The sequence below is a fragment of the Aquarana catesbeiana genome, linkage group LG05, assembly GCF_042186555.1.
Source record: "Aquarana catesbeiana isolate 2022-GZ linkage group LG05, ASM4218655v1, whole genome shotgun sequence".
In the NCBI taxonomy this organism is placed as follows: Eukaryota; Metazoa; Chordata; class Amphibia; order Anura; family Ranidae; genus Aquarana; species Aquarana catesbeiana.
The window spans coordinates 477283851-477297268 of record NC_133328.1 but is presented as its reverse complement, the minus strand read 5'-3'; the positions used below and the strand labels follow the sequence as shown (position 1 = coordinate 477297268).

The window sequence follows — 13418 nt, the reverse complement described above, 5'->3', positions numbered from 1 at the left end:
TTCATATTGCAGATAACTTCCAGAATACATTTTTATTTCATCAGCATGTGATCCTAAATTCCACATAATCATTGTATTTACTGTTGACTTTTTTTTTTTTTAAGGGGGCTCATAAAACTGTATCACCTATCTTAACGTTTACACATTATATGAAGTTAAATGTTAAAGCAGGCGTCCATTCCAAGATAAACTGATCACTAAGCTAGCAAGTGGAGGCAAATTACACAACAATACAAAGATGAGTACATCATAGATATCTGACTTTGGACAGCCATACGAAAAAAGCAGGGTGTGTACAGACTGCAGTAATAAACAAATGTTAGTTGTTTTAGGTATGTAGATATATGTATTCATGTAATTCACAATAATGATTATAGGAATTCTTAAAATTTTAAGTAACTGTGATGACACGGTATGTGAGATAAAGTGCCGATTCAGAAATCGTGGCATTTATGCTTCAACCTTACCAGTATATAGGAGTCACTGTTGCCTGTATTGCCTGTGAATTGTCCTTTCTATTTCTGTATATGACTTGAGATTTTCTTTTCCGCTAGCTCATGTTACACTCTTCTTTTTTTTTTTTTTTCACAAATTTCTTCAATTTCCATCTGTCACCTTCATTTACCTTACAGGTAGTTAACTGACACAGGAATGTTCTTTTTCCTTTTTAGGTGAGAAATCTGAAACTAGAACACGAGCAAGAGAAAACTAAGATCTTATCAGAGGCTTTACAGACGTTGGCTACTGAACACCACGAATTGGAACAGTCTCTGGTTAAAGGAACACCTCCGCACCACAGCATTCTAAGCGAGGATGAATTCTATGATGCCGTCTCAGGTACATTTTATTCTCTTCTGTTTTTAATAAAATTCTGCACGTTCGAAGATCCCTTATATGAACAGGTCATATTAACCTATGAACATGATGGCTTTACTGATCATTGCGGAGCCAAGTCTATAGCAGCTCATCAAATGGACAGCAATTGGAGCCTATTTTTTAATTGATTTTAAATGTTTGTTTTTTACTATCCCAAGATGGTAATCCCAAATTGACACTGGGAATGATTTGTTAGGCAAGACAATGCCTGTTTAACGTAAATGTGCACATTTTATTATGATTGGCGATTTTGTGTGCATTAAAACAAAATATTTAGGTTGAGTGCATAAACTCACAAATGATATATATTTTATTAGTATACATCTAAATAAACTAGTTTTCTTGGGCTGACCATATACATTAAAGTCTGACTTTGCAATCCCTTAAAGGGCTTATTCAGATTTTTGCAGTGTAATATCGCATGCACATTGACATTCATTGTAAAAAGACAGCTCATTCATTCAAGTTGTAACAGGCTAGCAGCATTTCCTTCACCTCAGCATGTCACAATACACAGGTAGCTTACATCTGCCCATTGTAGCACTCTAAAAGGCAAGCTAGATGCTTTTGGGTGTATTTAAAATGATTAACACTGTAATGCCCCACACTTAATTTTGTGCATTGTGGTAACACTCGGTAAACCGCTTACATCTGTCTTAAAGCGTTTGTTAACCCAAATTAAGTAAATAAAGGTCCTGTTCCCTTAAAGCATGTTATACAGCACTGTGCTTGTGCTGTGTCATTTGGACCCCCCGTATCACCTGAAATACCTGGCTATACCCTCCCCTCTGCAAACTGAAGGGCACGTACAGGCAGATTAACGTACCTGTACGTTGCCCTTTAAGAAGTGGTTTGCGCGCGCTTGCCGCGACCACCGTGAGTGTGATCGCAGGTCCTGCGGACCCGATGTCCGCGGGGATACCCGCGATCGTCTCACAGAGAGGAAGAATGGGGAAATGCTGATGTAAACAAGCATTTCCCCATTCTGCCTAGTGACAGGACACTGATCACCACTCCCTGTAATCGGGAGCGGTGATCAGTGTCGTGTCACACATAGCCACGCCCACCCACAGTTAGAATCACTCCCTAGGACGCACTTAACCCCTTCACTGCCCCCTAGTGATTAACCCCTTCACTGCCAGTCACATTTACACAGAAATCAATGCATTTTTAATTGCACTGATCGCTGTGTAAATGTGAATGGTCCCAAAATCACGCCAAAAGTGTCCGATCTGTCCGCCGTAATGTCGCAGTCACCATAAAAATCGCTAATTGCCACCATTACTAGTGAAAAAAAATTATTAATAAAAATGCCATAAAACTATCCCCTATTTTGTAGACATTATAAATTTTGCGCAAACCAATCAATAAACGCTTATTGCGATTTTGGTAAAAAAAAAAAAAAAAATAAATAAAAATATGTTGAAGAATACGTATCGGCCTAAACTGAGGAAAAAAATGTTTTTTATATATGTTTTGGGGATATTTATTATAGCAAAAAGTGAAAAAAATGCGTTTTTTTTTTTCTAAATTGATGCTATCTTTTTGTTTATAGTGCAAAAAATAAAAACCGCAGAGGTGATCAAATACCACCAAAAGAAAGCTCTATTTGTGGGGAAAAAGACGTCAATTTTGTTTGGGAGCCACGTCGCACGACCGCACAATTGTCAGTTAAAGCGATGCAGTGCCAAATCGCAAAAAGTGCTCTGGTCTTTGGGCAGCCAAATTGTCCGGGGATTAAGTGGTTAAATGCTTCCATCCTCTCTGCACCATTATAATAATTGTGCCTGTGTTCTGTAAAAAAAAACTGCAGGATTGTACCTATATGAACGCGGCTCCCGACACCCATCTTATTGTTGGCGCTGTCTCTCTTCCCCTTCTCCCCGGCTAACGTCAGTGGGAAGGCTCGACCCCATCCACTGCAGCTGTGAGCCAAGAGAGAAGAGGAATCAGCTGAGTGGCTGGAGCCATGCTCATATGGGTACAATCGGGGAGGTTTTTTTTACAGAACACAGGGACAGTTGTTATAATGGTGCAGAGGATGGGAACATTAAACAAAAATGGGTTAACGGCCACTTTAAAGTGGATGTAAACCCAATGTCATCCTTTCTAAACTACTGCCATAGGGGTTATCTATAAGGATATACATGCCTCCTGCATGTATCTTTACCTGTCAAATGTCTCCCCTCTGTCTGTTATGAGACCCGAAAAACTGCATATTCTGTGGGTGGGTCTGTTGTCTGGAGCTCGGTGGGTGGAGTCGTGATGTCAGTAGACTCCCCGTCCACCTCTACACTCCTTGTCAATATGCATTTTCTCCTGTGTGTATTTCTTACACTGAACTTCTGCTATGATCTCTAACATCCAGTGAAAAGACAGGAAAGTAGCCACATGACTTTAGCATGCCAAATCATGCTGAGGTGTGAAACAGCCAATCCTTGCAGAGCTGCTGAAGAAAGGAGTGGGGGTGGGAATTAAAAAACAATGCATGTCTTATGCTAGTGCACGAGATATGTAAATCACCTGTCACTCACAGCAAGGGGGAGGATTTGACAAAGTTTTTCTCTGTTTGTCAAGATTTATCTCACTGAACAATAAAAGAGGATTGCTCAGAGCTGGTTTAACTCTGTGGCAAGACTGGGCTCAAATGATAGGAAATCTTATATTCTACATTATGACATAAAAAACAAAAAAAAAAAAAATTTCAGGTTTACATCCACTTTAAGGCCTGTTCACACCAGAACACAGAGTATGAAAGGCGTTTCTTGCACCGAAGGTGAATATTCTGCCCTTGCGATCTGAATGCAGGAGTCAGTGTATTTTTCCAATAGACATATAGGTCCTCCTACCTGCTGCTAGATCCTGCAAGGGGTTCCAGTGTATTGTTAATGGCACCCCAAACGCAAATTGAAAATGAACAGTGTTTGCAGGCACCAAATTGCATGGTGCCATGCAATCCCTGTGTGAACCAGCCCTTAGAGTTTCTTAAACTAGATAATGTGATAGCTTTCACAAACAATCTGTTAGGCAGACCCCTACACTGCATAGTTGTTGGTAAATCTAAAGAAGATTAAACAACCAGATTGTACCTTGTGTGATCAGCTTTAAGCCCCATACACACAGGCCGAATGTCGGGAGACATTGGCCGGTTCAAAAGAAACTGGCTGACATTCGGCCCATGTGTCTGTTGGACGTACATGCTGGAAAATCAGCAGCCAACCGGCTTCTGATTGGTGCTCTCAACCAATGGCAGAGAGCGCTGATCGGAGTGTTCGGGGGGGGGCGTCCCCCAGTCAGAACACAGCAGCTCAGCAGGGGAGATGGCCTGACCAACTTAATATGGTTAGTTGAGCGACTCCGGGCTGAGCTCTCAGTAGTGTGTAGTGTGTACCAGGCTTTAGACTGGCAAAGAACAACCCAAATTCCTTTTATAACTCTTCATAATTGCAAAAGATAATAAGGTAGAGTATGAGTTAACACAGTTAAAGGGTAACTCCACTTTTGTGGGGAAGAAAAATAATATAGCGTATACAATTGCGACACAAGACATATTGTAATTGAATGTTAATAAAAAGTACCTTTCCTTTTCAATCTGCAGCCACTTTAATTTTCTGAGAATGCACTGCAAAATGGCTAACTGGAGTTGTTCTGTACACAGAGTGTACTGACCACTCCCCAGAAACATAATTTCCTGGTTTTGTGATTGGCTCACCCATTTTCCCAGAAGTCTGCCTAAGATGCAAGTTAGATTTCAAGCATCCCATGCAACAAAAATTTCATTTTTGGTGAGGCACTCCCAGTAGAAACACATCTAAAGGGATGCAGGCCCAGCATTTTTCCTTATTAGTACCCTGCAGGTGCACACCTGATAGATAATTATGAAACCACTCCCATTAGACCCACTCATCACTGAGGCTCAGAGGAACATACAGGGATTACTTCAGAATAACAAGAAGGTAGGAATCTGCAACAAAGATTGTTATAATTCTTGCAATGTACATAGATCACACAGAGGGTAATGTTTTTTTTTCTCAACAAAAGTGGAGTTAATCTTTAACACAAGCAAGCTATGTATCTCTTTTATATTAAATCTCAGGCTCTCAACTTCAGGCCTTTGTTTTTTTGTCAGTTGTGGGGAAGGGTGTAGAACCTGTTTAATTTGTATTGCTAGATATTTTTCTGCTATGGCATTTTCCCTTATTTCCTGACTGTCATCATAATGAAGGAACATACGGGGACCTTTGGCCAACAAAGATGCAAACATCAGTAAAACAAACCGCTATAAAAGACTTCTTATGGTTCCACCTTCTCCTTACTCTAGCTAAAATTTAAATGTAAGTTGACCTTTCAGGAATATTTTCAGACCCCTTCAATGCAATTGTACATCTTTACAGTTGCAGCTGTTTTGGCTCCTCTCTTTAAAAAGCTCTGGACCCTCATTCCTTTCCATCTGCAGGATTGGCTAAATTTATTTTCCATTTAATGCCCCACCTAGCAATTGCTTAGGGCCATTAAAACTCTGCAGGTGCAAAATTTGAATGGCCAGCACTTTTTCTGGAGAGGACCCATAACAGCCGCATCTTTAATGGGAGAACCTTCACCATTTCTAGCAGGAGGAGCTATGTATGGTATATACCAGTGATGGCGAACTTTGGCACCCCAGATGTTTTGGTACTACAGTTCCTATGATGCTCTACTACACTGCAGAGCGCATGAGCATCATGGGAAATGTAGTTCCAAAACATCTGGGGTGGCAAGGTTCGCCATCACTGTTATATACTAATGTTGAATGCAGAATTGCATAGGGGGATTTCCCATAGGAATCTTCCTAAAGGTGAATTTACACTTTTAAAAAAATGGTTACCTTTAGTAACCGGTTGCATGTTACACCTGTATTTTGGGGAAACTGACAGCCCATGCAGGGGTATGAGTGCATTACTGTAGTAAGACTATGAGATGAGCCTGACATTGCAACCACCATCCACTGGTCGCGGGTGCAATGCTCTGCAGGATTCTGAGAAAAAAAAATTATCCACGTTTTTTAAACCTACAAAAACTTGTGCATTTATTTATTTATTTATTTTAAATATTGATATTGGCCTTTAAAGGCTAGGATCACCTTTTTGGAGCATGTTACGCCCATATTCAGGTCTGGCCCCCTGTATGTCTCCCCGTACCCGTTGTCACTTGTTAAAAACAGCTGCGCTCCCACAGCCGTGTCATTCATTCACAGCATTCTATGAATGAATGGAACTATAAGTCCTGTCTGCCACTGCAGCAGACAGATTGTAGTTTTTAATGAACTGCGGGGGCACTGGTGAGTCCTCTCGTAGTTCATTGACCCTTTCTCCACCTTTGTAACTGTCCGCCTGTATGGAGGTATGGGTGGACAAGCTGGAAGAAGTGTCTGCAGGAGACTGACCTCTATTAATCACGGGTGTAATGCATACTCCTCAGAAAGAATTACTAAATGCACATATTTTTTCCTGCATTATGCACACTTATTATTTTTTTTTCTTAAAGCTCTTTAAAGAGCTTGCCCAGGCGAAATTTAAAAAAAGAAGTAAATATTTATCTGCAATACATGCACATTTCTTCATTGTTTTATATATTGTTGTTAGTGGACCTTGCCATCTCTTGTCTTAACTAGACTCATCCACTCCCTGTAAAGGATAATCCTGCATTTAAGAACCCAGTGGACAAAAGGTTAGAGGCCCTTTTTCCTTTTTAAAGGCGTTGTAAAGACCTGAGCCCCTTCTCTCTCCAGCGATGTCCGCGATCCCCTCAGCCATCCAGGACACTTCTCCCGATTGGCTGAAACAGAGCAGCGACGCCATTGGCTCCTGCGGATGTCAATCAAAGCCAGGCAGCTAATCAGGGGAAAGAGGGTGTGAGGCCAGGTCGGGCTCCATGTCAAATGGATACAAGGAGCTCTGACTCGGCTTGGGTGTCCCGTGTAGCAAGCTGCAAGGGCACTCAAAGGAGGGAGGGGCTACGAGCAGCGAAGAGAGACCTGAGAAGAGGAGGATCCAGGCTGCTCTGTGCAAAACAACTACACAGAGGAGGTAAGTATAACATGTTTGTTATATTTTTTTTTTTTTTAACAAGCCTTTACAATCACTTTAAGGCCCGTTTTATCTTGACAGGCCCTGCCATGCAGCCTGCATTTTTTTTTCATGGGAATTTACCAAGCCCTTGCTGTCTGGACTAAACTTATGGCCCAAGACACTAGCTTCATTTTAATGGATCCTTCCAACTAGGGCTTGCTACTGCGTGAACAGCTTAGCGGACTTGTTTCGCTAAATCTCCAGGAAGAGTCTTCTTTCCATATATGCGGAGGATTCTTTGGCTCAATTGCTGGTCAACAAAATTCCTGTGCAAGAAATGACTAAAGCATCTACCTTTTTTGAAGGTGAATGCTTATTTGGTCCCTCCTTGCATAAGTATAAAGAGATCACAAGGAGGTATGAGTACTCCCCTCCCCCAGAAAAAGAAGGCTTTGCTTCCATGGATAGACTTTCTACTCATAACGCTAGGAAAAGTTCCTTTCCTCCTGGAGGCCTGGAACAAACTTTCCAAGCCAGCCAAGTCTTGTTCCAACCCCCTTCCCAATGAAGGAGCGCCCCCACATGTCAGAATGGGGTGATATCTGTCGGCCATGATGTCTGGGTCCAGTGTGTCATTTCCAAGGGCTATAAACTGGTCTCCTTGCCAAACTCTCAAATTTTGTTTCTTGGGTAGATCTAGCTTCTGTTCGCAGGGGGGGTTACTGCCGCTATCCAGAGCAAGGCTTATACTCCATCCTGTTCACAGTTCCCAAGCCAAATGGTGAAGTTCACCTCATTCAGTTTTTGAAAACTCCCAGCTTCATAGTAATCATAGTCAAACATTGCGCTAGAATTCATAAACTGCTTTAGTCTAAAAAGAAGTATACAAGTCCCATAAAGTGATTAAATTGATCATGCTTAAAATCTTCAGAATAAAACGGGTGCTCCACTAGTGCTTAATTCAAGTGCCCCACATGGATGTGGACTTACCCCTGATGTGGACCAACTATTTCTAGTATGGTCACTTGCGCCTGTGGAGAATCCACCCCTGGGTGATGTCCTAGGTGGTAGCTCTCTCAAAGGGTTTAATCTCTAGGTCTCCTATTCCTATTGGGATCACTTGTATTTTTAGGGCATCCACCCCTATATAGGATCCTCTAAACACCTCATTGGATGGTCCTCAAATGATATTATGCAGGAAAAAACTGTGGTGGAATACCACATAGCATAAAACCGTAGATTTATTCAAAATTGATAAGAAACAAAGGTAAAAATCACTCACATTTTGAGATGCCTAAAACCTGGCATCTGGTATATGCAGCATCTTTTTTTAAAGTTTTCTCCAGCCAGCATGTAGTGTATGCTGCAATCTGTGGCTTGGCTAGGTTCCGGGCGTCTCCTGGATAGAAGTGATGTCATGGTGACGCAATCAACTCAATCGAATATAAAAAAATAAAATTTTCAAAACTTGATGCATAGTTGATCTCCATATGGACAGCTTAGAGAGGATCAACAGGATGTCTATGTAGTCACACATATTTGTCTTTATGTGCAGCTTATTAAAGTGAATCTGAGGATAGGATAGAAACATGTAAACTGCCAAAGCTGACTTGTAGTTAAAAGAGCATAAATAGGGACTGTCATGCTGATCCTTGTGATCCTCAGAAAACTCATTGGCTGGAAAAGTCATATCAGCAGTAAAATCTTTTAACATCCATTCTGCATGTTTCCTCCAGGCTACCTACTAAGCAGTGAAACTTGTATAAGGGTGGGAGCCTTGGAACCTGCACCTTTTTTAAAGAAAAGTTGGCAAAAGCATAGTTGTATGTGTACATGATCCCTATGCTTGATTCACACTAGTGTGATGCAATTTTGATCCGATTTCCAGTACAACACCTTTGCCAAAAATAAAAGCACTGTGTAAAAAGAAGAGATATTGCGTGTCTATCTAGCGATTGGTGCTTCCCATCTTTGCCCTCTGTTTCCAGTCACCAGCCACTACATTATTACAACTCGGCAAGGACACAGTAGTGATGTAGCGGCTGTTGGGTTGCCGATGATTCCTCGCCTATTGCAGCTCTGCAAGAGGGATTACACATGACCAGAAAAGTGTCTGTGCTTTTATGTGCATGTCTAAAAACCACTATACCAACGCTTTCTGTATTCATTTTCTTTCATTATGTAATCAATTTATTCTTATCAGACCTATCAGAAGCAAAATTTACATCTCGTATAATGCAGGCTGGGCATCTTTTATGCGTTTTACTTCAGTTTAAAGTAAATAAAATGGTTCAGGGTGCCTTTGTTTCTCAGTGTAACTCATTAGGATCCAGGGAGAGATTCATCTGTTAGTGGATGGAGCCTGTCAACATAACAAAGTAACCTCCTCGGGTTTCAGTGCTCTGCGAATGTGAGAAGTTTTCAGTTGTCACTGTGCGGATGGGAGTGTGTATTTCAGTAACACAATTGTGCTTCTTTTAGATTCAGAGTCTGATCATTCCTTGAGTGGATTTGAGACCGTTGGAAATTCTTCTGCAGAAGAGAGTTTGGATTTAAGCTTCCACCGTAATAAGGGCAGCATGTCTGATGTCAAGAAGCCCACCGGGGGAGAAGCCACATCAAATGGCATTAAAAAACACCGGTAAGAATGGGCTAGCGGGGGAATTGGAGTTAATCTTTGTAATGCATTGGTGAATCCGTGCTACATTCTGATACGTGTGCTTATGAACAGGCAGACATCCATCCGTAGTAACCATGGTAGTCAAATGATAGCAAGGAACACGGGCCTATTAAATGGTCCAGCTAACGTTACAATGTCAGTTTATGTACATCTTTATGTGCTTCTGTAGTACAATGAACACAATTACTTTACCTGCGTCAGCATGACTGTGCATGTTAAATTAAGGGCTTTTGTTGTTAGGAACTTTAGAATAAAGACATTTATATGGAGGTTCATTATATTCCTGATGTGTATAAGGACATCTGCTCCCAAACTCCAGTATATGATATTCTTTTAGCACACCACAGTAGACATGCTTCAACATGTAAGGCAACCATAATCATAATGCTGCAGTTAGGATTTGCTGCAGTTAGGAATTGTACTTGAAGGAGTAATGTGTAAACCCTAATGAGCCTTAATAATTTGTTGGAAGTAAAATTATTCACTAGGAAGGTCTGTCATATTAAACCAATTAGGGGACAGTCACTGTTAGCAGAAATTCTGTTAACATAATTTAAACATTTTGTAAGCTTGTTTGAAGGATAAGAGATGAAACGGTTAATGTTGCTTATTCCTGTGTACATGGCAAAACTACTAATTAAGCAAAATTAAGTGTTTATTCATGAAAAGCTGCTTACCATGTATGCAATGACCCTCTAGGAACACCGTGCATGGCTGCACTTTCTTTTATGGACAAGGATCATTCTGTGTTTTAAACCTTTTTTGGGGTGTTTTTTAGTCTGTTCGGCTGAAGGAGAAATCGGCAGAGCTGTTTAAATACGGGGGTGATCTTGAACAAACTCAACTAGTCTAAAGTTGAAATTACTTTGGCAATGTTTCCCTGATTTGTGTACTCGATAGCTAATACAGCTACACCACCTTTAGGTTTAATTTACTTTTCATCCATATATGTTCAAAATACAATTTCGGAGGGGATATTAGAAAAGAGAAGATAATGTCATTGGATGATATGTAGACATCCCACCAAATTGCGTTCAGGTCCTTTCAGTGAAGCATGTCCAACCTTGTAGCAAGAGGTTTAGAAAGACCCTTCTCTGTTCCAACATGACTGTACCCCTATGCATAACATCAGCTCCATAAAGCCTTGATTTGGGGTGGAGGAAATCAAGTGGCCTACGCAAAGTCTAAACCTCAACCTTACTGAACACTTTTGGTATGAATTAGAACTCCATTTGCAAGACAGGCATTCTCATCCAACATTACTACCTGACCTCTCAAATTAGTTGAATGGGCACATATTACCAAAGGCATATTGCAAAATCTTGTGGAAAGCCTTCCCAGAAAAAAACACCACTAAACAGTTCAGGCTGTTATAGCCACAAAGGGACAGGGTTGTCAGGGAGGTGGAGGGGGATGCAATTCCCTGTGGTTTGAGAATGGGGCAAACTTTTATATACTGATCAAGCAGGTATAATTGTCTAGTTTAAGAGTATGAGCGGTCTTTAAGGCTAGAGTTGCACGAGTGCTTCCCATGGCAGTAATATCATGCTTGTGAACCTGTCTGACAGACGGATCTTTTCTCTAATGATGATTCTTTTTTGACAGCATCAGTGCATTTACCACTTAATTTTACACTGAGATGATGCAGTGAGGAATTTGCATGCTGTGGTTATTATTCTGTTAATAGAGCTGTGCTCCTAGATGGTCAATAGTCCCTCACTGTGTATGTATTCACACAATAACCACAACTGTGATAGCAAATATATAATCACAAAAGTGAGTACAACCCTCACATTTTTGTAAATATTTCATTATATCTTTTCATGTGACAACACTGAAGAAATTACACTTTGCTACAATGTAAAGTAGTGAGTGTACAGCTTGTGTACCAGGGTGAATTTGCTGTCCCCTCAACACACAACCATTAATGTCTAAACCGCTGGCAACAAAAGTGAGGACACCCCAAAATGGCCAAATTGGGATCAATTAGCCATTTTCCCTCCCCAGTGTCATGTGACTCTTTAGTGTTACAAGGTCTCAGGTGTGTTAAATTTGGTGTTATCGCTCTCACTCTCTCATACTGGTCACTGGAAGTTCAACATGGCACCTCATGGCAAAGAACTCTCTGAGGACCTTTAGAAAAGAATTGTTGCTCTACATAAAGATGGCCTAGGCTATAAGAAGTTTGCCAAAACCCTGAAACTGAGCTGCAGCATGGTGGCCAACACCATACAGCGGTTTAGCAGGACAGTTTCCACTCAGAACAGACCTTGCCATGGTCGACCAAAGAAGTTGAGTGCTTGTGCTCAGCGTCATATCCAGAGGTTGTCTTTGGGAAATATGAAATAGACGTATGAGTGCTGCCAGCATTGCTGGAGAGGTTGAAGGGGGGGGGGTCAGCCTGTCAGTGCTTAGACCATACGCCACACACTGCATGAAATTGGTCTGCATGGCTGTCGTCCCAGAAGGAAGCTTCTACTAAAGATGATGCACAGGAAAGTCCAAAAACAGTTTGCTGAAGACAAGCAGACGAAGGACATGGATTACTGGAACCATGTCCTGTGGTCTGATGAAATAAGATAAACTTATTTGGTTCAGATTGTGTCAAGTGTGTGTGGCAGCAACCAGGTGAGGAGTACAAAGACAAATGTGTCTTGCCTATAGTCAAACATGGTGGTGGGAGTGCTGCCAGCACTGGGGAGCTACAGTTCATTGAGGGAACCATGGATGCCAACGTGTACTGTGACATACTAAAGCAGAGCATGATTCCCTCCCTTTGGAGACTGAGCCGCGGGGCAGTATTCCAACATAACAGCCCCAAACACACCTCCAAGATGACCACTGCCTTGCTAAAGAAGCTGAGGGTAAAGGTGATGGACTGGCCAAGCGTGTCTCCAGACCTAAACCCAATTGAGCATCTGTGGGGCATCCTCAAACTTAAGGTGGAGGAGCGCAAGGTCTCTAACATCCACCAGCTCTGTGATGTCGTCATGGAGGAGTGGAAGAGGACTCCAGTGGCAACCTGTCAAGCTCTGGTGAACTCCATGCCCAAGAGGGTTAAGGCAGTGCTGGAAAAAAATGGTGGCCACACAAAATATTGACACTTTGGGCCCAATTTGGACATTTTCACTTAGGGGTGTACTCACTTTTGTTGCCAGTGGTTTAGACATTAATGGCTGTGTGTTGAGTTATTTCAAGGGGACAGTAAATTTACACTGTTATACAAGCTGTACACTCACTACTTTTACATTGTAGTAAAGTGTAATTAATTTCTTCAGTGTTGTCACATGAAAAAGATATAATAAAACATTTACAAAAATGTGAGGGATGTACTCACTTTTGTGAGATACTGTGTGTGTATATAAAATTAAATATATACACACGCACAATGTATGTATAGTGTGTGTTTGTATATATACACATACACACTGACACACACACTATGGTTTGCTATTTCGGTTGTGGTTATTTTAGGACTTAGTAAGTGTATTTAAGTGAAACGTACAGTATAATCAAGACTACAATCTATGAACCCAAGGCACGTTTATTTGAGCTGTGTTTTACATTGTTGCTTCCCTCCTTTATTTAAACATTATTTATTAATGCAGCTCCAGTAACTTTTTAGTTTCCGTTCATTTGATCCCCCGCCACTTTGGAATTAAATGTGTTACGGTCTGTACAGGAACATGTTGTATATTTGTCTGCTTGGAATTGTGGGATATTTATGCTCAATTTGTGTCCTGTGTGTTTCTGGAAATCAAAAGGCACACATTTTGTATCATTATCTCTATTCACCTTTGCTACGTACCCTGAAA

At 41.2% G+C, this 13418-nt stretch overlaps 1 protein-coding gene across 7 annotated transcripts in view; it reads left to right on the top strand.

Annotated features, from left to right (window-relative positions):
* OSBPL1A (oxysterol binding protein like 1A) overlaps positions 1-13418 on the top strand; it is a 185867-nt gene that overhangs the window by 121438 nt on the left and 51011 nt on the right. For all 7 annotated transcript variants that reach the window (XM_073631484.1, XM_073631486.1, XM_073631485.1 and 4 more), the window contains 2 exons: positions 672-837; positions 9405-9564. In XM_073631484.1, the coding sequence (XP_073487585.1) occupies positions 672-837; positions 9405-9564 (326 nt within the window). The remainder of the gene's footprint in view (positions 1-671; positions 838-9404; positions 9565-13418) is intronic.